Source organism: Lepidothrix coronata, unplaced genomic scaffold (assembly GCF_001604755.1).
Source record: "Lepidothrix coronata isolate B3197 unplaced genomic scaffold, Lepidothrix_coronata-1.0 Scaffold98, whole genome shotgun sequence".
NCBI lineage: Eukaryota > Metazoa > Chordata > Aves > Passeriformes > Pipridae > Lepidothrix > Lepidothrix coronata.
In genome coordinates, this window is record NW_016690278.1 from 2,366,359 (window position 1) to 2,391,694 (window position 25,336).

The following is a 25,336-nucleotide window of genomic DNA, read 5'->3' on the forward strand; positions in this document are numbered from 1 at the left end:
AACTGCTGTCACGCGCTTATTCTGCTGACCTTTGTCGTGCTCAGCAAAGGCAGGTTTAATTTCATGTCAGCAAGGCTGGTTGCACAGAGCAGAACAGAACACTGCTGAACACCAAGGGTGACTTTTAGACTTTAAGTGCCCTCATGACCCAGTAAAGAACTTTGTTCTGAGCTCTGACATGAATAGGATGAATAGGATGAGGGAGGAGGACAGGTGAGAGATCAGAACAACCTTGTCCTGCATTATCTTTGTTCATTCCTCAGTGCAGGCAGCAATAGATTTGTAGAGACACATGGCTATTTTGAGAACAGTCATGAAACAGACTGATTTTCTTTTGCCTTCCACAACACATTCATTAAGAGTCAAGAAAAAGACATGTACTTACCTTGCCGATACTTCAGAAGCAGTTCCCATATCCCTCTGCGAGAATAAGGATCCACCCCAGCTGTAGGCTCATCCAGAATGACAACCTTGGAACCACCAACAAACGCTAAGGCAACAGAGAGCTTCCTCTGCATGCCACCTGTCAGGCACAAGAATAAAGAGGTGTTCAGGCTGATGCAGTGACAAGTGGAACAGCAATACTTGCAGCACAGTGGATAATGAGCTCTCTGAAATAAAGCAGACTGAAAAGAACAGTCTGTCTCAGGCTACTATCTCAGGCCTTCAGGGTCCCAACCAGCTTCTCCACAGTGGATAATTGGTCTGGGTGGTCTTCCCTCAGTGGATGTAACTCTCCTCCTGCTGCAGGAAACCACGCCTTGCATGCCCTTCCGTAAGTGAATCATCTATCTCAGCACAAGCTGAGCAAGCTTGGAGGCCTAACCATATTTGGGGATCTGGAGCACAGGTCTCCAGAGCTTGAGCTGCAGAATTAGGTCCCCATGAGACCTCATGGAGGTGTTCCAGAGGCAGAAGAGAGGAATTACATTGCACTCTTCAATACTAAAGCCAACTGTGGTCATCTGCTCTCCCTTCCCAAACTCAAACGTGCAGTCTGTACTGATAGTTGAGTAAGACAAAGGCACCTCAGTCTCTCAACTATCTGGTACAGAATGATACAGGAATCCAGCTCCTCTTGAACCAATGAGAAGAACACTCCAAGTCACCAACTGAAGAAGCACAAGTCAGCATAAGGAATGCACATACAGTTTGGAAACAGCAAGGGACTTGGAGATTATGGTCTAAGCCACTCTCACCTAAACTCATGAAACTCAAACTTTAGAAGAACAGATATCATGTGCAGTTGGACTACATCATGATGGAAACAAGTGCAAAATACTCAGAAAAAGTGAGATACTTTTTATGGCCATTAGATAGCTTGAGACAGTGCAAGATTTTAAAGTTTACTAAGACACACTGATTAGGTACTTAATAAACAACTGATTTCCTTATGTGCTTAATTGTATAGCAGTCTGTATCTAATTACAGGATCCAATCAAGGTCCATAATGCAGCCTCTACGAAAGCCAACAGAGCATTTCTGGAGGGAAGGAATGTAACAGAGCTGAACCTTACCAGAGAGTCTACTTGTCCTAGCTTTCAATTTGTGAGGCAAACCAACATCTGTTGCCATCTGCTCCATCTCCTCTTTCACCTTCTTTTCCGGTAGCCCCTTGAGCCGAGCATAGAACCAGATGTGCTCCTCCACAGTCAGCCTACGGAACAGGAGCAGCCTCAGGGCACGGTTGAAAGCACCATGCTGGGATTCATCACTTACATTAGCATTACACAGGCATATGTTTGCTCAGAAAAACATCTTTTAAGGCTGAGGTCTCAGGAGGGAGCTACAGACTGGGAGTGCTCTGCTTGGGCCTGACTTCAGGGTGTGGCTCTATTCACCACCCATGTAAATAATCCTCCTTTAAGGGCTCTTGACAGAGTAGCCCAAACATCCCAAATCACCAAGCACCAGGGAAGCACTTGGCCTAGTTGAGTTCAGTGGAATAGATTATTACAAGACATGACAGATGAAAGTGTAGGCTCTTGTAGGCTCTTGCTGATCATTCACAGGCACATAGGAACATGCTAGTAAACAAAACGTTCCTGTACCAATCTCACACCACCCCACTGTGTCACACCATGCAGACATTAAAAAAATGACCGTCAAAGCTGAAAGCCGACTACTGTATTCCTAAGAACCCAAATGTCTGTTGGATAACACCAGTTCTGTGCCTCACAGATGCTACTCACAAGTCAAACAGCACGTTGTGTTGTGGACATACACCCAGGTTCTGCCTGATGGCGCTGAGCTCAGAGCGGATATCTTTGCCCAGGATGAAGGCTGTACCCGAAGTTGGGGGGAACAAGCCAGTCAAGATGGACCTGAAGGACAAACAGAACAGGTTAGCAGGTTCCTAGGTTCCTCCAGGAAATAGCTGCTGTGCATGCCAGGATGGCTGAACTAAGAGTGGGTGGAAGCCCTGGGGAACTCCCACATCAAGAAAGTAGTCTGAAAAACATCTCACTAATGGATTTAAAAAAAAAAAATGAAATAATCTCCAATGGTTTTAACAGTGATCAAAGAACACCCACATGGCTGCTTGAAGGAAAAATTTTTTCTTCTAAGAGCTTCTCATTCTTTCAAGTCCCAACTTTCTTCCTTACACTGGTAAGTCAGAATTACAAATGGTGTTACTACAAAATGCTTTCTCCAGATTCATTCGACCCATTCTCTACCTGAACTTCCTCTAGTTTCAATCCCCTGTAAGTCTTCTGAGGCAGCTCACAACTGGAGTAAACCAGCAGAAGCACACTTGTCTGCACCAGCTTGCACACTGCAGCTGTATGGCTACTTCTACCATAGGAGTAGGAACTGCACTATGCAGTCGCTTCCTCCACTGTCCTAAAGGATTATTTTGTTCTTACATGGTAGTGGTTTTCCCTGCTCCATTATGTCCCAGAAAGGAGGTGATTTGTCCTTCATAGAAGTTCAGTGTGAGACCATCTACAGCAACTTTCTTGCCATCACGATAAACCTTGACCAGGTTCTGGATGGAAACACCAAGACTCAAATGCACCGGCTCTTCCTCCTTGCAGACTGGAAGAAAACACAGCAATAGAAAGATATGACAGGTTTTAACAGGAACTGCATGGGAGTTGTAACAGCTATCACATTTCCCCCAGACTGTGGAGTTCAAAGAAGAAATGACCTATATGAAGAATTGACCACATTTCTTTCTTAGGAACAGGAACCTTCCACAGAAACTGTCCTTTAGTCTTTTCTCTTTCCTGGTCTCATCTGAGATCTGGAGATCTCCACTGTTATCAGGGTCAGCAAAAGTGGGAGGGGACTTTGCAATTCCATGAGGCTTGAGTGCACATCTGCACTCAAGTGGGCAAAGTACTTTGGGTTTATCTGGATACACCCACCTGATCAGTGTACCCAAACTGTGATAACAAAATGACAATCAATTTCACCTTAGCCAAGCCAGTCCTGCTGTCCTCAGACTCATTTAAAAAAGGCAGACCATAACACTCACTGCAGAAAGTCTCTCTGTCCAGCCACTTACCCTCTGAAGACCCCTTCTGATCAGGATGAGGCTGCTGCCTGTCCTGTGGTTCCTCACCAAACCAATATGACTTTGTGAAAGGAAAGTACCAGGGTCTGGGAATCCCATACTGGCCTAAAAAGAAAAGCATTACATGAACCTGACTGCATCTGTCCCTTTTCTTTTATTAGCTTTCAGGATAAGAAGGGAAGTACTCCACCCCCAGTAAGCCTCTAGGTGAGGCAGGACTAAGAAAAGATCTTTCTTGATGAAGCACTGACAGACTTTGGGTAAGAGACATCTAACTTCATTTTAGGGTTAAAGTGTGCTGTGTTGGAAGGCGCTAAGTGGCACATGTGGCACTGATACTCTTAAATTCTCCCTTGCAGCAGGGTCTGTGGACTCAGCAGTTCAGTGAAGGGAACAGCTGAAGTACAGCAAAGCTCCTGGGGTTAGCTCAGCCGTGGCCACAATGGGGCCACACTTCAGTGGTGGGCAACATTCACCACTAACAGCAAGCAACAGCTTTGCTGTGATGCTGGTCTGTAGTTTTCCTCCATGACCTTTCTGCAGCTCTGCTTAAAAACGGGCCAGATCTGCACCTTAGCAAGCGAGTAGGGTGAAAGGATTTATTTAAAAGCCTGAAGACACGACCCAACCTCAGAAGCACACCTCACCTGGGAAGACAGATTCGATGTACCAGGTCATGACTCCATATAGGAACGTATCAAAGAGCATCATGACGGCAGATGTGGTGATGCTAAAGCCATCTTCTTCCAATGGGCTCTCAAAGAAGTTGTCCCACTGAACGCCAACACCCTGCTCCTCAAACAGTGCAAAGTACTCACAACCAAAACCAAAGGCTACTGGAGACAGCAGGCTCTGCAAATGGGAAGCACAAACACGCATTTGAGTTTTTCACATCTACTCTCCAACTAGGCAGCTCAGTTCTAGTACAAGGCTAAGGGACATCATCCCTGTGAAAAGTCAAAGTTCCAAGGAGCGTCACTGTATTTGCAGAGAGGGAATGGCATATTTGGTCTGGGTTCCAGCAAGTCCTGAAATCTCTGCTAGACCTCCCTCCAGAATTGATTGTTTCCCTCTCTTCTTTCCCTTCCTCTTTGGATTTTCATGCAAGGGAACAGGTCACTGACAGTCACCTTCTCCAGACAGGTAAGAAGTGCTGTGCAGAGGAAAGGCAGCTGGTTCCTTCAGCCTGCATATCTGGTGGTACAGCATCGCCGCATACAGAGATCAAGGCAACTTAGTCCAGCCACATTGCTTCTACAACCAAAGCCAACAAAACCCTCCCAGAACCTTCTAGCAGGTTCAGTGAACTGCTTCATTAAGCCCAGCCCTGGTAGTCTCTTACACTGGAAATTATCCTCCCATTGCCACTTTCCCCCTTCAAACAGAGTCCAGCTAGAGAGCTGCTGAGTGTCACACTGGTGGAGGCCCAGTACTCAGGATCATTTCATCAAGACTTACCGCAAAAATCTTGAGTGAGAAGCTGATATGGTCCTGCCAGGCAACACACAGCACGTAAGGCAGGTACAGGGTGAAATAGACAATGCCCCCACAGGCAGCTGCCAGGTTGGCCCTGGAGAACACTGTGCTGATGAGGAAGCACTGCAGGATGGTCACAACGGCGAAGATCGAGAGGAAAACAAACACCACACTAGGGTCGCTGTAAGGTAGCAGATTCCCCATCTGGTAGGAGAACAACATGTGCATTAGGCTTTAAAAGGGCTGTCCAAGGGAGCTTTATTATAAGCAAGCCTGCAAAGCTGCTGCTCAGGGAAAGCTGGGCTTCCTGCAATTTGCACAACAGCTTTCCCAGAAGTGGGGCAGTACCAGAGGCATCTTTTCAAGAGCACTGAATCTACTACATCCCCTCCTGCTGTTTTCAGCCACTCAGTCTTGTTTTGCTCCAGAACATTGTTCCCAAAAAGTGATTGGTCGACACACACCATTAACTCCTCCCCAGTGTGTCAGTGCAGACCACTGCTTAAGTAGGTTCTAAAGGCTCTAGGGTCTGCTGCCACAGGAAAAACCAGACAACTCACCTTCAGGATCAGCACCAGCAGTCCTGCACTCATCAGGAGAGGGACTAGGCTGCTAATGAACCAGCTTAACCAAAGGATGCCATTGTCAAGTCCCATAATCCTCATCGTCTCTTTCAGCCGGGCTTCCTTCTCATACACAATGCCCTTAATTATCACAGCCACTGAATAGATCCAGGCTAGTGTCATGAAGAGGGGCATGGAGCGGCTCATGACACGCAGAAATCTGATAAAGTGAAGGAAAAGGGCCAGGAGAGCACAGTGAGAAACATCACTGAAACTGCAGTATCACTCAAGGGCTATCAGAGCATGGTGACAGCCAGGGATTCACTGCACACAGCAGCTGATGTGCAGAGCTTGACACAGGATCAGTGTGATCACCATGAGGTGAGGCTGACGGGTTTGGAGCACATTGCTAGTTAGGAGTGGGAGCTGGAGCTACAACTATCACCAGGTGGAAGAGTGGGTGCAAAGACCTGCCTTGCCTGGGGACTGCTCTCAAGTGTCCTCTTTCCACTCTCCTGTGCATATGTGTCTGCTTTTTTCCCCAGGGCTATTTTTGTTTGCATCAGGTGTGGGGATATGGTCACACCTCAGGAACGTACTTTGTACGCCCTAATTCCAGGGATTAGGCACTATGGAGACTGCCTCCTCACTGATAATAGGGACATAAACCATGCCTGAGGAGTGACAAGAGCCCATGCCTCCCAAACTGCTCCCCCTGGGAGGTTTCGAAGCAGCCTGCATACTTACATGTCATCCACATAACACGGGTAGGGCATCTGCTGCACATAAACTCCTGTCTTCTTCTCCGTGCCTGTCTGCACCCTGATGATAGCCTGTTCCACCACATCCTGCAGATAGGCAAAGCCTCCCCAGACATAGCGCATGTCCTCAAAGGGGTCAGCACGGGGACCAGGATCCCAGTACCTGCACCAAGGGAACAAGACCTTTCCATGAGAGATCTTCATCACCACATCTGTCACAAGAAATCATCCATCGGGCAGGATGTCAGGGCTCACCCATCCTTGATCTTGTTGGTCCTTTCCACATTATCAATGTCCATGCGTATCTTGTATTTCACATGTTGAGGGAGGTCTGTGCTGTCAGGAGCTATTTCATTGAAGACTATGCCAGCCCAGAACCTCCTTTGATCCAGAAGTTCCAAGGACTTGTTTATAAGCCGGACTTCTGTGGCCACAGGCTCCAGTTTGTCCAAGTTGACACACTAGACAGGAGCAGAATTGGAAGCATTTACTGGGTACATTACTAAACCAGAATGTACTTGGTTTACATTTGGGATGGAGGAAAAAAGGAGAACTCTGTAATGGTAATTCCATGCCCAAGGAAGAGACAGCATTGGACTATTTTGCTATGGGTTATAGTACTCCAGCAAGTTGCAAGAGATGTCACTTCTGCCTGCTTGATGGTCACCTATTAGTGATAGATACCCCAGCAAAGGTATTTTCTGTACAAGAGGTTAGGTAGCACTAGCAGCATTACCTACAGGACCTCATTTAAGTATCAGTTTCCATAAACAGTCTTAGTTCCTCTTCTACCAATAAACTAATCATTCAAAGCCTCTAAATATCATGGAGAGATCTGAAGGCTTTGGACCAGGTCCCTGACAGACCATGGCCTGTTTCTGTTTGCACTCATCTCCCAGGATGATCAGGCAACAAGCAGAACTAATTTTGTTACTCGCTGTCTTCCCTCAGTTTAAAGCAGCTGCTGGCTTCACTGTGGTCCCCAGCTAAACCCCAGACCAAAACAGGAGCTGTTACACTGCCAGAGATAGCAGCAACTCTCAGTCACCCAATAACAGGAGGGCAGGAAACCACACACAGGAGCCAAAGCAAAAGCTTCAAGAACAAGGCCTACAGCTAGGTCCCTACATCTATATTAGGCACCTGAATAAATGATAACTTTCTCATACGCTGTGTACTGAGCCCTGCTAACGCCTGGTAGCGCCCAGAAAATGGACCGAGGAACTTCCCTTTCCAGAACACCCCACTGCACAGATGGAGATCAAGCTCCTGCCATCCCCCCAGCTTCTTTCTCACAGCAGCAGGATCTCACCTCCATGAAGCGGGAGATGGTCTGGATAGCCCGGTCTGTCTCATTGAAGGCATCCACCCAGGTATACACAGAGCCATCTTCTGCCCCAAAGTCCTCCGGATGGTTTGACAGGAAACGGGCAACGTCCTCCACTGTCCAGTTGGACGCTGGCAAGTGCAGGTCCCAGAGGGCTTTGCCTTTCAGCAGCGTCTGCAAATATTTCGTTTTCAAAGGAGAAGCACTTATGAGAATTAATGTTAGATCTCCTCTCTCATAATGAAAACACGTGCTACCATGGAAAACACCTGTTAAAAAGGTGCAGGGAGAGGCCCCCTGTCATACTGGGAGGATCAGCACAGTGGGGTCCTTCCTCTTACTCTCCCATTGTGAAGGACATGCCTCCCCAGGTATAGCTACACCATCGGGTGTGCTTTGCAGGCTGGTTGGCTGTCTCCATGTCCTGCCACCCCTCTCCCAAGGAGAGGGCAGCAGAGAGCCATGCACAGCTCTGCACCCTACAAATGCAAACCAGGGAAGAGGGAGATGCGCGCTCAGCAGAAACCCACTGAGCTTATGCTGGTTGCCAAGCTTCTGCTCCTAGCTGGGATGGAGAGGGACTGTGGCATGGAAGAAGGCTCAGCTGCCACAGTGCTGAGCAGAAATACCAGCACTAGAGGACAGGTGATTTTCTTACATATTTTGCTATTGTGTCACCAGGGCTGGCTAAAGCAGTCCTGTACAGCCATGAGGTACTGCCTTTGTTCTCCTGGCTGGGACAGTGCTTTTTTCACCTTGTTTAACTTTAGTTTTCTGAGGACAGGCTATTGTATGCTCAAGGCCTCACACAAGTGCAATTCCAGGTAGAAGCCCTGTCACTGAAGCAGACACCAGTCCACTGGCCAGACAATATACGACCAGGCAGGAAGGGAGCATTAATTGCAAAGGTCATAGCTGAACTGAAATCAGGGAGATGAGGAAAAAAAAAATTAAAAAAAGCCTGCACAAGAGAAAAAACTGCAAAAATCCATATGAATAAAAACAGGAAATGGATTTTCTGCCCCAAGAAAAAATGAAGCAGGGAGAGCTTCCCCATGCTCTGCTGTTACCCGCAAACCAGAAAGTAGTGGGTCACACACTTATAAAAACAGCACTGCAAACTGGAGAAACAGAACAGACCAAGCTAGCAAAGGAAAACACACAAAAGGGAAATCCAAGCTAACAGGGACTGGATATGCTCTCTCTCTTCTCACTTGGCCTCCCAAGGTTAGCTTATGCCACCATTCCCAGCAGAAGGGACACCACGCCTGCAGGGAAGTGGCTCAGCCTCATCTCATTCAGTGCCCATATAAAAGCTCCTTAACTCTAAGGGCACATATTGTCCTTCCTGAAGTGAGCAGCCACATTAGCATCAAGCTAGAAGTGGCAGAGATGGGCAAGCAAAGCACATTCCTGTACTTCAGCAGGAAGAAATATGCCAAAGAGATTGTACAACCCAGAAAGCTGAAAGATGGTGACTGGTCAACCCAGCAGCATAGCAGCCTCAGTGGCTAAAAACCAGCAAAGGACCTACCTCCCTCTTGAAAGCACCCACAAACAGGCAACTGTGTTTCAGTTTATTCACTTGTTAAATCTGGAAAACATCTCTAAGATCACTGAGATCAAACATTAACCCAGCGCTGCCAAGCCCACCAATAAGTGATGCCCTCAAGTACCACAGCCAAGTGCCTTTTGAACACTTCTAGGGATGGTGATTCCACCACCTGGACAGCATGTTCTGATACCTGACCACTCTTTCAGTGAAGAAATTTTTCCTGATATTTAATCTAAACCTTTCATGGCACAACTTGAAGTCCTTTTCTCTCATTCTTACTACCTGGGAAAAGAGACCAACCTCCACCTGGCTCCAACCTTCTTTCAGGTAGTTGCAGAGAGCAATAAGGTCTCCCTAAGCCTCCTTTGCTCCAGAATAAACAACCCCAGCTTGCTCAGCTGGTCCTCACAAGACTTGTGCTCCAGTCCCTTCATCAGCTCTGTTGCCCTTCCTGGGAAATGCTCCAGCACCTCCATGTCCTCAAGGTGCAAATGATCCATGCTGCACCTCTAAACTGAGTGGGATGCTGTCTGGGAGCTGCCTGGGCACTGACAGTGAAGTACTCTTGCTTGTGTGATCATCAATAGGTGACAACAAAGGAACTCCTACACCAATACAGAAGAGAGATTGCTAGGAAGATCAAGAATTAACTACCAGAGACAGCTGAGTTAACAAGCAACACAAAACAGGAAACCAGAAAAGCACAGGGCCCATTAAAAAAAACACCCAAACAAACAAAAAAACCCACAAACATTCATTTTTCCCAGGACATGACTGCAAATCAAAGTTTTGGACCTTGACTTTCCACCTGAACTCTGCAACAAACTGTTCAGCTTACAGTTAGTGGCCACAGTTCTCACCTCCGATGCTACCCATCTACAGCACTAACTTTCATAAAGCCAAGAGAGGTACAGGAGACTGACACTCCAGTATGTCATGTTCATGGGAAAGCACAACAGGACGGGTCATAGATCATTCAGCACAGCATTACACTGGAGTAAAAAAAAGGAAAGGATTTCAAGGCTTTTAAGACCTGGGGAGGTCTCTGTACGCAAACAGCTGCACTGTGATACCCAACCAGCTGCCTCGCAGAGACCACTGGAAAAGCTCCTCTACAGTTGTCCCTCAGTTGCTCGACCCCAGTTTTACATTGCTGTGCTTCCAAAGACATCAGCACAGGGTGCAAAGCTCCACCCCTCAGAGCTGCACGTGAGGGACCATGGTGATGTACTCATAACTTGTTAGGGGAATGCTGTGGATGAAACAATCCATTTCCCAACAGAGGCAGATTAGAAACAGGTTTTAAATGTCCACTACTCCCATTTGCAGGAGATTTTACTAATCCTGCATTATGCTTGACATTCCTTCCTTCATGTAACAATCACAATCTGCTTTGAGAAGCGGTCCCATCCATACTATTTATCTGCCCAATCCAGCTCTGAAGGACCATGAAGCACCACCTGAAATAAATATTTCATCACTTATTGCAAAAAACAACAGTAGTGGTTCTGGCAAGGACAGCATACTGACCCGAACGAGATCCATTTCCTGACTACTTTCCATAAATGTCCAAATCTTTGGGCTTATCTCCTCCCACATTCCCCCGAGGTCACGAAACACACCCAGCTCCTGGAATGTCCTGTTCACCTGTCACAAAGAGGAGAGGAAGTTTATTTCCAAAATCTGGCAGAGACCCACTGTGGGCTGAGAGGGTGCATAAAGCCTTCAAGAGTAAGTGCATGGGAGGTGAGAGGCTAAGGAGGCTCTGCTTTTGCAGCCAATCCTTTCTAGGCTTGTGTTTGGGCCCAATATAACTAGACCAGATCAGCTGCACAGCCAGAGGACATAGCTTGTGCTACATATCAGAGGACAGGGCTATAGTTACCTCAGACATGACCTTCCTTACAGCTGGTGTGTCTGGAGTGTACAAGATCTTCCCAATCAGCAAGGGTTTCAAAGCCCTCCAGATAATCCTGGAAAGCGGGCTGGATTCCAGGTTCTTCATTAGCTCATTGCAGTAGGGTGCTGATTAAGAGAGCACAAGAGTGAGTGGCTGAAGAGCACAGTGACAACTGCAGAAGGCATAAACCCCACTAGTGTGGACTTCAAGGAGTCACAACTGAAAGCACAGCATTTTTCAGACACAAAACCCCTCCTCTACTACAAAGCTCTGCAAAAAGCCCCTTTCAGCCCAAGCCTGCCCAGTGAACACGGAGCAACCAGCTCGCCTCCATCATTAAGAGCCACAGTAGTAGTTCTGCAATGCTCTCAACAACCCCACTGCACTGCACAAGCAAAATCTGTCCCAAAAAGGACAGATTTCCAAAGGCTGCACATGACTGTGCTCCCTCTCCCCATGAAGGAAGCCCACTGCACAGCTTTCTGTGGACTCTCCAGAAGGGCCTTGGGAATTTCTGCATGTTGGCACCTTCACTGAACTTAAGGGCACGTGCAGGATGACATGCACATGCCTTTCTGAAACAACACAGTATACTGTCCCTCAGGACCACCTGCTTTCGTCTGTGGAAGTTTGGGAAACACCAGTGGTGACAACCACGAAGTAGACAGGACCATGGGCCACGCCAGGGTTACACTTACTTGTGGAGTTATCATAGAAGTTAATTACATCCTCTTCAGTGCTGTTGCCTCCAAACAGTGCTTTGTAATTGTTGTCCTCATACCAGTTAAGGGATTTAATTTTGAGCCCTCCACCTTCAGGGTGGCCGCACACGATGCGTGACACAGCCTGGTAGATCTGTGTAGAGGAGTCTGAGGCGTTCACGTTGGTCAGGAACATCACCTCTTGCCTCATGTCACTCCAGCTCCTCATAGTCAGCAACTGGAGAGGAAGAGGGTAGAAAAGAATGGAAGCAAGTACAGAACAGGATTAATGAAAGGAGAAGGTCTTGCCGTGCTCCTTCAAATCACACATCTGGTTTTGAACAGATGAGAATGCCCTTGAACACAACACCAAGGGTAAGGACCAGGGATAACATTCCCCCCCTTCTACAGCAGGAGAATATAGAAGGAAGTCTCCTCCGTGCAAGCACTTGGAATGTATCCTTGCCAAGTTCTTTACTCTTGAGTTTTCTCCTCCAGTGCTTTGGGTGGTTCCTGCCCTCCCTGTCCTCTCACATGGAAGCTGCTTCTCCTCCCGGTTGCACAATGGCTCACGTTCCAGTGGAGTCCCCTCACAAGGACTGGTGGGGTGGGGTGCATTGAGTCAGAACAGGGATTAAAGGAACAACACACAGTGAGTGCAGCTCAGGAGACACAGGCTGGGTGAGCTGCAGGCCACAGCAGTGTCACCTGGCACAATTCCACAGAGGTCAGCAAGCCTCCACTGATTTACACCTGGCAGCCAGTTTGACCACTCAGATTGGTATCGCTTATCCCTGCCCCAGAAACTCCCTGTCCAATCATCAACAGCATTCCCAGAAAATGCCTGAAAACAAGCCCTGCTGCAGCCTGGAGCCTGATTACAGCTCAAGCTGTGCATGCAGCCAGCCACAGCAAGAAGTCTTCTGCCCAGCTGATCTGGCACCAGGCTTGGGGTGACAACATACAACCAGCCAGGAAAATTGGTACCTCCAGACTCATTTGTCTGGCATAAGCCAGACAATGTGTCTGCAATGTGTCATGAATAAAAGCACCAGGCCCTCAGTCTGAGACACTCACTGCATTAATGTGGCCATACTTGGGTATGGCTAAGCTCACCACAAGAGGAAAAGCAACCCACTTCCCTGAGTACTTCATGCTACACTGGAGCATTGCTCTCAGACTCCTTGTCTCAAGATGCAAGAACAACACCTCTGTGATGGTGACAGTAAGTGGATGTTATGAAAAAACAAGAAAAAGGCAAGAATGTAGGATACTTCCCCCAAGTAACCTTCCACCTTCCATTTATTTTCAGCTCCAGGAACTTTTATTTCCTAACCCTCAATGAATTTCTTCCATGATCAGCTCCTAGAGTTTTGAACATCCACAAGTGTTTAACATCCAACACATCACCGTATCACTCGAAAGAACCTTCTCTCCCCTTCCTTAATTTGGCTATGGTTAGCTCCCTTTGGTGTCTTTTTTGTGTTTTTTTTTTTTGTTTTGTTTTGGTTTGGTTTGGTTTTGTTTGTTTGTTTTACTGGAAGAGACAGTTAACATTCCATTCCTATCTCTTTCATGTGCCACACAACTTTATAGGCCTCTGTCATATCCCCAGCTCGTCTCTTTTCCAAGCTGTCCAGTCTCAGCCTATTGCTTTGTTCTTTGTGTGCAAGTCATTCCACTTCTAAATGTCCTAACTGCCCTTTTCTGAATGTTTTTTCCAATTCTGATATCCTTTTTTGGAGATTAAGGGCCTACATCTGTGTTCCATATCAAACGGTAAAAGGCTACATGGTTCTCTATCCCATTTTAAATGTTTTCCAGCATTTTAATTGATTTCTTGACTGCTGTGAAATATCAGGTGACATTAACTTGGATGTTTTTACCATGCTGCCCGAAACAGCCACATGCACTAATAAAGGCAAGGAGAGCTGCTGAGACACCTATTTGTAACTGCTCATCAAGCTGCATTTTAGAAACAAACTTTAGATGCTGTGGTCCAACTGTTACCATCTCTGAAAACGGGACAGAGTCAATCAAAGACCATTTGCCGATTTTGCTCACTGTGTATTGGTTCTGTCACCTTTGTTTAAAATGCAGGTAACCCAAGTCTAAGACAGCTGGTAAAGCCAGCCAGCAACAATGCTGAAAAGCAGCAGCGCGCTAGAACAACTCAATTCAAGATCACCCAATGAAAGTGCATTCAAGAGTCTCTGGCCTTACAGTGGGAAGCAAACCTGACCCTTTGTGTTCATCTGCAGTGCTGTGCATCCTCTGGATGTGCCAACATCTGGACAAAAATTCTTTTATGCTAAACTACAGCTACTATGTGTCATCTACACGAGGAGCCTCTATTTTTAGCTGCCTAAAAACACATGACACACTGATCTGATGGAAGACAGCTGTGAGAACAGCTAAAGCCTGAGGATTCAGTACATGTGTCCAGAGTGACTGGTTCAAGTGTGCTTTCATTTCCTCACTGCTGCCTTTGTCTGCACCCTGGTGCCACTCAACCTGACTCCACAGGTTCAGGGTGACTGACAGGACCCTAGCATCATGGGACATTGATGGAAAAAAAGTGTCACATAACAGCCTTTGTTTGTTACACATGCTCACGTGGACTTTCGGATTTGATGATTCCCTACCCAAGAGGCCAAGGCTGCATTTCAGACGTGTTACAGTTTCAGAGTACAATTCAAAGAGACCCCTTAAGGAATATTGATACTTCAGGCAAAACAGCTCATTTTAGCTCAGCAAAAAGTCAACTGCTTTAGCTAAGTACCACAAACTCCAAAATATGAGGAGCAAAGGTGCACAAATAGGAAGTGCAGTTAATTCCCATGAACACATGACGTGTTAATCATCTTACAGAGGGAGTGCATTGGCAAATACATTTTTACATATAATTTTAAAACAGCCTGAGCAAGGAGCTTTGTTTCATCTTTGGCACCAGCAACTTCACAATTTACATGCAGAGTTGCTCTTTTTACACCACTGGAAACAAGCATCTCATGCATGAAGGGTTACTAAGCTATTTCTTTTCCCAGACATCAGACCTAGCTCCGTGTTTCTTAATAGTTGTCCTTGCTCTTGGTGTCTAATCTGCCTTCCTGGACCTTGATTTGAAGAGTTCAAGGACACATACCCAATCAACCCCCAGACTCCAAGACAAATATTTTGTTCAGACAATTTTCTAATTAAAATTCCCTGCTAGAAAGGCTCCTAGACATGGCACAAACAATAGTTCTCTCAACCCCCTCAAGCTGCTGCCCTTTGAAACAAGGGAGCAAGTCCCTCCTTTTCACACAGAAATCCGCCTGACAGACAATAAGAAGTAACTTTCGGTCAAGCCATCTGGAGCAGCTCATATTGTACACAGGGCAAAAAGCTGCCTTTGTTTGCAGAGCAGTAGGGCAAAATAAAAGGTAGTCCTACCCAAAGCAGCTGCCAAGCAAAAGGCACGTTACTGTGGGACGTTTTCGTCCACATCAGCAAACTGAGTATCACATGGTTTCAATTACTTTTATCCCAGACAAGAAAAAAACGCAAGCTGAAGTGACGTAACAGGAAACAGCTGTAATCAAACTCTGAAGGGCAGCCTCCCTGGTGGCAGCAAAAGCTCTGCCATGGTCAATCCTAGCTGAAGCTGATCCTGGAATAGTCTTAATTTCAATGTAAATGGGACTCAGCGGCAGGTTGGAGGACTCGGGGAAGGATGCGTGCCAGGAATTGTTGGCTGGCACGGCGCAGGCTCCCGGCAGCTGCCCCTCCGTGGGAGTGAGGCGCTTGCTAACCTGAAGTGACCCGCTCTTGTGCTTGCTCTCAGAGGTTACTGCCGTTCACAGCCGCTGTGCTCTCCTGCTCTGATGCAGAAGACGGAAGACTAGCGAAGGGGAGGAGGAGGCAGCAGGAGGAGGCAGCGGCATTGTTTAGCTTACACGGAGGCGGCGGCATTGTTTAGCTTAGATGGTTGTGATTTCTGCTCCAGGGAGAGAATGTTTTTGACTAATAGCAGCACTTCAAAGTCAGAGTCAGCCAAAAAAACTAGTTTAAGTTTCTGGCTCAGCACCCCCCACCCCGCCAGATTTGGACTTCTGACTCACACTAAGGTACGCGGGGCTTTTTTTTCTTGATCCATCGTTTCACCTGCAAAAACAAATACTTGCAGTCTCGAGAATGTCAATTTGGCTCTGCAAATCTCTGTTAATGTTTAGTGTTGTCATGTCGTTGTGCCGAGTGCCCCTCAAGACTGGAAAACAATCTCTGCCCCAAAAAGCTAATTAGACAAAGAGGCAACAGTAGCCTACAGCTACTAGTTTAGATTAGAACAGCCACAACATCTTTTCCACATGCCATACCCTAACCGCACCCAAAAAACAGTAGATACAACCAAGTAATAACCCTGACATGGTTGGCAACTGAGTGAAGAAAAACAGAGTGAAAAGCCTCCACATACAGCTTGTAAGGCACTGCTAGGCAGCAGATGTACTGCAAGGGCAACAGTTGTGCCACTGCTGAGAAGGCAAAACACTACAGAAAACATCTGAACTCCTGCTATGGTGTTTGTAACTTGGGAGTGCCAAGGGGTTGCAAAGAGAGCGCTGCCTGCACTGACACAGCTGTAGGATGGGCAAAGTTTTCAAAACAAGCCAGGGATTTGACTGAAGAGTTGCTCTAAGGACACCCGTGCCTCTGTGCTCCATGGCAGGCTAAGACAGCAACTTCATCACAATGGTAATGTGTTGTGACACAAAGGTGCTCCTTACCTCTTTAACAAGCTTCCCAATGCTTTCTCTCAAAGTTTCCACAGTTTCTGATAGATCCCACAAGGAGGAATTGAAAGAAAGTTGTCTCTGCAGGAAGACAGAAAAAGAAACTAAAAGTTACTGCGAGGCACCGAGATTATTAAACTCTTACAAACATTCTTGTATAGAGTAGTAAGGACTGCTTACACAGCAACTTTCTTGATGGGGAAGGCAGAGCTGGCTTTCTGTGCAACCTTGAACTTAAAATACCTCAGGCATCTGCACCCTGCAATGTGATAGGATCACTCCTTTCCCTCCTCATAACCAGAACCATACCAATAAAACGTTATATGCATGCACACACACTTAACAGTGCAAAGGATGACTTGCATCCCAGGTCACAAAGCAAACACAGTGCGTGGACAGACCTGAAATCCTGCAAGCCAGTACTAAGAAGGGGATGTACAAAGTCAGTAAAACAGAGGATATTGTCAAAATGATTTGGTAGGCACAAGTTTTCAGTGAGACTACACAGATACCAGTTCACATACAAAGAACTCCTTACTGCACCGTATATCAGTACTATTCAAGTCCCCCCATCGGGCCTTGATGTTTTTTATCTAAATCAGTGGCCTATTTAAAAACAACCAGTTTCCAGGAAACAGCTGACATGCACCATTCACCAAGAGCAAGACTGACAAGTTACTGGAAGTGGAAGGCATAGCTTTCAGGAAATTATTTGCTCTAGCAGGGAGTTACATTGAAGACAACTCCTTGTTTCCAGTTGCTCTACATGTAACTAGCAGGCCTGGATTTTGGGCTGTGGGGTTCTTTTGCCCTTCTGTTCACATATCTGTATTATCATGCACAGAAACATTTGGACTCAATCTTTGTTTCAAGGGAACGAAGATTAAAGTAAATTCTTAAGATTTCACATTAGTAGCTACATGTTGTGGCATCTGAAAGCATACTGAAGTTACATTGTGACACACTGAACAGCCAAGGCCCTTGATTCCAGCACACGACTTTTGAGCTGAATCTTTTCCTTTTCACATCTTTCCTGGAGTAACTCCTGGAAGCGAAGCCTGGAGGCTTTCACTTATTCTAGTTGATCTGCTGGAGGCTGCTAAGACCTGGTCAGCATCAGCTGGTATAAATGGGCACTGCTCTGCTGATCTGCTGGGACATATAAGACTTAGATAATTTTTCTGAGTGCACAGTTAGTGTTCGCTCCAAAGCCAGTTGCTTTGGAGCCTTAAAGTCTGGATAAATAAAACCCACATCATTGGTGTAGAAGAAAAGCAATTCAAAATTCCCCACAGGCTTAGACCTCCAAGACACATTTAAAGAAATTCAGTTAGCAGATACCAAAGCTACATATCTGCTCTACCACTTTAGCAAGGACTTGGAAGGTCCTAGGTTCCTGCATAACAATAGATGTGCTTGTTCTGCTCCATATACCTCAATCTACATAGTTTTGTGTTGCTCACTGCATTCAGAGGCGATTCAGGAACAGCGTGGATGAGGAAGAGTTTTCTGACGACACTAACTGATTCAGAGCAGTGAAGAGTCAAAATCCAATTGCAAAGGATTAGTGAACAACTTCATGCTGACACACTGTTACAAAGTGCCAAACAAAATTCGATACTGCAAAGTAAAGTACATAGGGAGAAGAACCTTAAGATACGCTTCTATGACTCTGAATGAGCTAGTGCCACTCAGAAAGGGAGATCTTAGAATTACAGTGATAAAACAGATCAACATCAATATAAATCCACACTGCAGTCCTGGTTCTCAAGAACTATGTGCAACTTTAGGTTCTCCATCTCTGAAGGAACAAAGGCCACAAGTGTGACTCAAGGCAAGAATGGTTTTCATTGGAAGAACAATAGACCCCAATTCTTCCAATGGGATCTGTAAGGACAAACACAGGTTATGAGAGGTCTGTAGAATTACAAGTGGGATGGAGAATGGAAACTGGGAATGATTGTTCACTGTGCCTCACATTACAGGACAGGAGGACTTCCAGTGAAGTGACTAGTCTAAAACAAAACCAAAAGAAGCTTCTGCATATGCAAGTTAGTCAAAATGGAAAAAAAAAATCAATAGCTATTATGCAGTCCTGAGGGTATTGTGAGTTTGAGAAAGGCTTAAAAGAACTCATTAAACATAAAAATCTTACCAAATGCTATTGAACACCAAGATCCTAGCAGTAGCTGACAAAGTCTGAGTTGCAAGCTACTGAAGAACAGGACTTTATACTGAGGAAATATTGCATATTTGCCCCATGGCTGCATTCTGTCACATGCCTCCATTAAGGGCTATCGCTCAATGACACTGAGCTTAACAAGACTTTGTCCTGACTCAGTATGTCAGTCTCAGGAGATTCAAGGAGCTTGCAAACCTTACTCTGAAACATGAAGAGCAGCCACCACAGTACCCTTTCACACCACAGTACCCTGATTTTTCTTCCCTAACAAATTCACGTCACTTCAAGTTCATTTCTCACCATAACTTGCAATGGTATCACTGACATGGAGGAAATTTTATTTTCTTTACCACCTCTTGCATGCTAAAGCCCACTCAGGTAGCCTCTCACAAGTCATCTCCAGAGACAATGACAAAAATCAGTCACAGAGGCCAGTCTTCTTCGAACAGATGAGCATGTCACTGATTTCCCTGCAATATAAAACTTTGTAGGGGCTCATTAAGTAGATCACTCCATAAATAAGAAACCTCTAGATGGTTCAGGGCAGCTTCAGTAAGATTGGTCCTACTGTGAGGTTGGCTTTAGCAGGTGTCTGCACTACATCCTGGGGCTGAGGGGCAATGACTCATGTTCTGGTGAAGCGCTGCAAAAACATCGACTGTCCATTCTAGGCACACTGTGGAAAGAAAGTTCTAGCAGGTTTTGAGCACAACTGCCCTGTATGATTACTGTGTTAGTGTCTAGCAAGTCACTAGACTTGTCTTCTGGGGCAGCCAACATCATAATACTCTTGAGGCACAGAGTGCTCTGAGGGGACTTTGTGTGCTCGTATGTGCACGCTACAAGACTTAAGATAGCGAAAAATACTTGAGGTGACTGGAGTTGACTGCACAATCAAGACAAGCCTTGAATAAATCCACCTGAGATTTACTGGGGATGGAAAAAATCCAATTCGCTAACATACATGAGAGTGCATGTGTTTAAAGTGTTGAAAAGTCATAACAAAATTCCACCAAAATTCAGTCTGCATCATACAGCTAACTGTTTCTGCTTCATAAAGACCACTCTGCCACATTTGCTTTGAAATAGTTATTGCAACTCCATACTGATCTCAGCAGAAACTTTTTACTGGCCTCTGCAGAAAAATCATGTGCTTTAAGCTTCTGCTTTTGTTTCCCAGAAGTCCCAAACTACTGCTGCTTAAAAGGATGATATCACCGTGCTTGACTGAAAACGCTCTCAAAAGAGCAAGGAAAGCCACAAGTTCAGTTGCAGCACATATTTACATTAAGAGACCTTTTCTAAAAGCCATTTATTATCTAACACTTACTTCGTGCTAACCTTTTGACAAAATACCACCCATATTACGAAGGGAGAAAAAACAACTGGATTTTCATGTGCTCACCCACCCTCTTTCAAGGACCACTACAGTACACCAGCCACAACATATTTATGGCTTATTACTCACTGGAATTGAGTGTGGCAAAGCCCTTCTTAGGCAGTGCTGCAGAGATGAAATCCTGCAGGACAAATCTGAATTGTCATTAAACCTTCCCCTCCCCCTCAAATCACATTCTAAACTGGGGAGAACTTGCAGAGGGAAATCTAAACAGGTATTTCTATGATATAATACAGTCAGAGGTGTCCCACTGGACTGTGTTGGGATGGGTGGGGACTTAATGCCATTGCTCCTGCAAATCTTTCCCAAACTGTGTAGTTCTTCCATGGGACAACTGCTGGCCTACCACTGGGAGAAAGATGGAAAGGAAATTTGGAGTGCTTGCAACCTTACTGCTTCACTGTTGTTCTCAAACCTGCTTCTCCTACCTCAGTCCCACTCACTACACCCAGCGCACAAGGCAAACCCCAAAAAGAGAAGATGTGTCCGCATCTTGTACAACATGTCCCGTGTCCCACAGTACTTATTGTTGGTCAAAAGGCTTCAGAGAATGAACACAGACTAAGATGTGGGTCCTGGAAAAAGGAATTTGACTTTTTGAAACACCCAGAGAAGAAGGAAAGCTCATCCTCTGCCTTGCTGCCCTGCGATCACTTCCAGATATTTTGCTGGGTTTTGATCTAAACAGCCTGTCTCAAATAGGTTCTTACATAAAAAAAAAGAATAAGGAGACACCCTTTAACCCTCCTACTATGCCTCTATGTGCTTGGATCTGTTTTCTCATCCCACAGAGAAGGCTAAATTGAAGTAATACAAAGGATGAGTGACAGAGCTAGAAATCCTAGTGGAAAATTTTAATTAGAAGTTCTTCTTTGTTTTAACTGTACCACTGCACTTGGGGCAACACTCAAGGTATTCTGGATAGAACTGATGAGCAGGTATATAAAGTGCTTATTTTTTGCCTTTCTTTTTAAAAAAAAGTCCTTAACAGTGCTGTGGCATTTACAGCTCAAGCAATTCACCAAGCAAGCACTTTTCTTTTCTAAAAGCCATAATTTGTTAATAATTACTGAGTTTTCAAGAGTTACTTAGAACACCTGTAGTTTCTCTGAGGCTTCAAAGGCACACACACTTTAAGCCAGCAGGAGTCATCATCAGGGTCACAGGCCACACACACACTCCCTTATCACTGCACTCTCAATATTGCACCCTCCTCTTCATATTTCAGCACAAATGTTTGTGTAAGCACCCAGTCAGGTGCCTCTTGGATCAATTCCATGATGTAATTTACTGCCATCATCTTGTAGATGGAATAACAACAGGAATGCACAGGGACAGAAACAAGGAGGAGTTGAAGTCTTCAGGATTAAGACAGTTCAAGAAACCACAGCCACTTTACTGTGCAGATATCTGAGGGGCTCAAACTCCTGGTTTACTATTCAAGCCCTTAGTGTTGAATTTACACAGTTCCTGCACACAGCTTCCAGTCCTTGTACTACCCTACTTGCACTAAGATGCTGCCACTCCATAAGTCACAAAATGGTGCAACCAGTGAAGCCCAGGTCCCATTACACAAACTAAAAACCTGCCTCCAAATTGCTGTTGTACCTGCACTTGACTTGGCTCTTACTCTACTTACTGAAATGACTTGCTGTGAAGTACATCAAAGAGATTAAGGGAAAAAAAAAATTAATCTCTGGGCAAACTGTTGTTATTGGTTTACGGACTCTGTAGCAGATATGGTACAAGCTATCTTCAGTGTGCATGTCCAAGATTTGACACACAGTGCTTTCAATAAGCTGTGTCAAAAGCCTCCTTTGTTCACGAACAGAAAGTTCTCTCTTTGTTCAAAGATGTTACTGCAGGTCAGCGCACTTTTTGGTCTTTAGAGACACAAGTTTCAAACGTGTTGGTCGTGATCCTAGAGTTAATTTATTCGCTTTGCCCGGACACATTGAAGCCAGTTAGTTTTTATTTCACTCACTGATGCATTACAGCAGTTTAACTAGATGGTACGCTGTGACATTTTTCTAAGGAAAAACTGTGGGCCTTTACCAGGCAGTAACACACAGCAGGTTTAGAACTGCTGGCCTCTGTACTCCAGCTTTTTTTCCCCTTTGTAGACAAGATAATGAGCCAGCTTCTCAGAAGTCCCCTACAATTGCACATAAATGTCTTAAATCTATATTGCTGTTGCCAAGTGGCACAGAGTGGTTTATGACTGCTTTATCTCACCAACAACCAACACAGACCTAATGGCACAGACACACTCAGTACCTACTTCTGTCAGCAATCCTGCAGGAATTTCCATAAATGAGAAAAGCAAAACTGAGTCTCCACAGGGCCCAGAAAGCCAATACTGAGTGGTACAACAGCTGGCTGTTTTCATCCTCTTCAGACCCCGAAATCCTAGCATCATTGAATGGCTTAAAGCAATATATGTATAGATGTGCACACATACATATAACTGAAGACAAGAAACTGCATACAGCCATTCCTCTCCAAAGAGCCCATCTTTGTTATGGGGACAGTTTTAGTGCTGTTACCTCATCTTTTCATGCTTATGATTATCTTATTCTTCCAGAAGGAAAGAAAAAATGCAGATGGAGGACACATGGAAAACAGAAGATGAGTTGTGGAGAGAAGTCACTGACCACTACATGCTGCACAGAAGACTCACATGATTCCAGTACTCGATAATGACCCTCTTTGACTGGGGACAAAGCCAAGCAAGGGGTACATGACTCTCAGTCCTGAAAGGCTCATCAAATCTGAAAACTCACACAGCCGAAGTGTTTATTTCTTCCACAGCAGACAACAGAATGTTTGTTTTAGTGGGTAACAAAGTGGGTTCTGTGGTCTGTTCTTCACTCTACTGTTGTTTCCAGCACTAAATTCCTCAGACTTCTGTATTTTCACAGATATTGTGGATCTGTAGCAAAACATCACTAGATTTTCCCAGATCAAGTCTGTTCCAGCCTCCAATTACCCTGTAAATAATGTATTTTCTTGAAGCTCAACGAATTCTTGATCCAGAACCCATTCAGTTGGTCAATTTTTGAAACAGGACTTTAAAACTTGACTCTAGTTTGTACGAATTAAACCTGTTTAAAGGTTGTGGCTTATCAGTGGCTGGAAACTTCTACTCTCAGTGGCCTCATGCTAAGGACAGAGGGTGATGGTTTTAGCACTCAGCACAAGATGGTCTAATATCCGGGCCCATTCCAGTCAAGACACAATATCTGACTAAAACACAGGGACAACCAAGAGCCTGTTTGTTACTATGCAGCATAAACACTTTCCTCTTGACAAATTGAACTGCAGACCACACACATTTATGCTCCACAAGTAGCAGACTGCAACAGGAAGGGTAAGAATGACAGGAAGAAGCAACGCTCTTCACACTCCAGTAATAAAGACAATCTTCTTTCTTACTGCCAATGAACAGTTCACTCTGGAAACATACAAATGAGTTCCTAGACTGAAAGCTCTGGAAAATGCCACTGTGTCAGTGACAGACTCTCACAGGTAGGACCAGTGAACTCACCTGAAGGGGCTTCAAAGGATTCAGGTTAGCACGGAAGGCTTGCTCAGCTGCATGGAGTTTTTCCTTTGACAGGGTGCAAATTAAGGCTTCAGAGTTCATGGCCACCGTCTGATTTTGGATTTTAAGATACTCGGATGACGTTGAGTTATTGCAGAGATCTCGCAATCGCATTCGATAACCAGACACAATGACCTAGAAAAGTGAGGAAGGCATGTCAGTCTCCCTTCAAATAAGACTCCAAGCAAAAAACTGGTTATTGCCTAGACAAAAGAAAACACTCATAACATTTCCAGATAGAGGTAAGAGGGCATTCTTCTCTACAGGTTGAGCAGCCCTGACTCATACACAACTCAGTTCCAAGAAAAATGTTTCCCTGCTGAAGAACATGGGAGAGAAGTCCTGGGGGAGGAAGGTCTCTCTTCACTTCTCCACAAACATGCACAGAGCAGCAGTGATCCTGTCCTCCACAGCAGCCATTTCCTCCAACCAAGGGTACATGCATTGCCTAACCTTCAGTCTTCTGGGAACTGAGCCACAGAGACAAAAACAGGGGTTGTGACTAGACACAAGTCTGGCAAATGTATGCGAAGGGCAAAAGACCTATGTCCCAAACTCCTCAGACATATCTGCCAGCCACATTTGCTGTGTAGTTCTGGATCAGAACCATCTTCTCCCTCAGCTCTGAAATATCTCTTCACTAAGTGCTGAGACAAACCTTTTGCAGTGTTTTTGAGCAGATAACATATCAATGAAAAAAAGTTATCTTACTGGCTGCAACAGACGAGATAAGATTCTAGAGTCTTCCCTCACAGGCAAATTCTACTTAAGGTAATGGTTTGCTTGTCGATAATGTTTCTTAACCCACAAGTAACCACCTTATTAATGAAAGAAATTGATAAAATCCCTCTGTGTTACCATCAGACCCTTTCAGACCTTACAGCCTAGATTCTTCTAATCAGGTTAGTTACAGAATTTAGGCTTGCTGAACAACAAACAGGTCCATGTCAAAAAAGCTGCACACTTCAGAAAGGTGATAAACAAGAAAAATGCAGAATCTACTGCTGGCAAGAATTTTTTGTTTGCCATAGGGCTAGACAGAAGGAACAATTTGATTGTAAATGCACAGGTAACAATAGCTTTAGACTTCATTTCTTCTTTCTGTTCTTTAATAATACCTGGCATGCATTGCCCAGTTTCCAGTAACAACTCAGGAGGATTGATCTACATCCCAGAAGAGTTACCAGCTCCTGAACAGTGCTGGTAAGTCTGAAAACTTTCTCATCTTTCAAAACCAAAGGGGTATCAACCATCTAGGGGAAAAAGTACATTATGTTCAGAAAACAAGCAAATGGAACTGACAGGAGAGGCAAAAGATTTTTAACGCAACACTTGTGCAAACATTTAACTCTGGTCTGTGTCCATATGCCAAAAACAGGATATTTCAGTGCTGCACACTCAGCTGAATAAATCAGCTCTCTCCCATCAAAAAGGCTGGACTTTTGAAAAATTTTGGAGGTTTTTGGGGGGGATTTTTTTTTCTTTTTTTGTTGTTGTTGTTGGTTTGTTTTGTGTTTTTTTTTTTTTTTTTTTTTTTTTTTTTTTTTTTTTTTTTTTTTTTTTTTTTTTTTTTTTT

The 25,336-nt window shown here is 45.0% G+C and overlaps 1 protein-coding gene across 3 annotated transcripts in view; it reads right to left on the reverse strand.

Annotated features, from left to right (window-relative positions):
- The window catches only part of ABCA1 (ATP binding cassette subfamily A member 1), a 90,816-nt gene that overhangs the window by 18,337 nt on the left and 47,143 nt on the right, over positions 1-25,336 (reverse strand). For all 3 annotated transcript variants that reach the window (XM_017822476.1, XM_017822474.1, XM_017822475.1), the window contains exons 7-22: positions 23,704-23,895; positions 16,570-16,656; positions 11,801-12,041; positions 11,088-11,227; positions 10,733-10,849; positions 7,633-7,821; positions 6,576-6,781; positions 6,307-6,483; positions 5,557-5,779; positions 4,979-5,200; positions 4,168-4,372; positions 3,512-3,625; positions 2,868-3,039; positions 2,193-2,324; positions 1,518-1,657; positions 386-523 (exon numbers count right to left, since the gene is read on the reverse strand). In XM_017822476.1, coding sequence (XP_017677965.1) covers positions 386-523; positions 1,518-1,657; positions 2,193-2,324; positions 2,868-3,039; positions 3,512-3,625; positions 4,168-4,372; positions 4,979-5,200; positions 5,557-5,779; positions 6,307-6,483; positions 6,576-6,781; positions 7,633-7,821; positions 10,733-10,849; positions 11,088-11,227; positions 11,801-12,041; positions 16,570-16,656; positions 23,704-23,895 — 2,695 coding nt within the window. The remainder of the gene's footprint in view (positions 1-385; positions 524-1,517; positions 1,658-2,192; positions 2,325-2,867; positions 3,040-3,511; positions 3,626-4,167; positions 4,373-4,978; positions 5,201-5,556; positions 5,780-6,306; positions 6,484-6,575; positions 6,782-7,632; positions 7,822-10,732; positions 10,850-11,087; positions 11,228-11,800; positions 12,042-16,569; positions 16,657-23,703; positions 23,896-25,336) is intronic.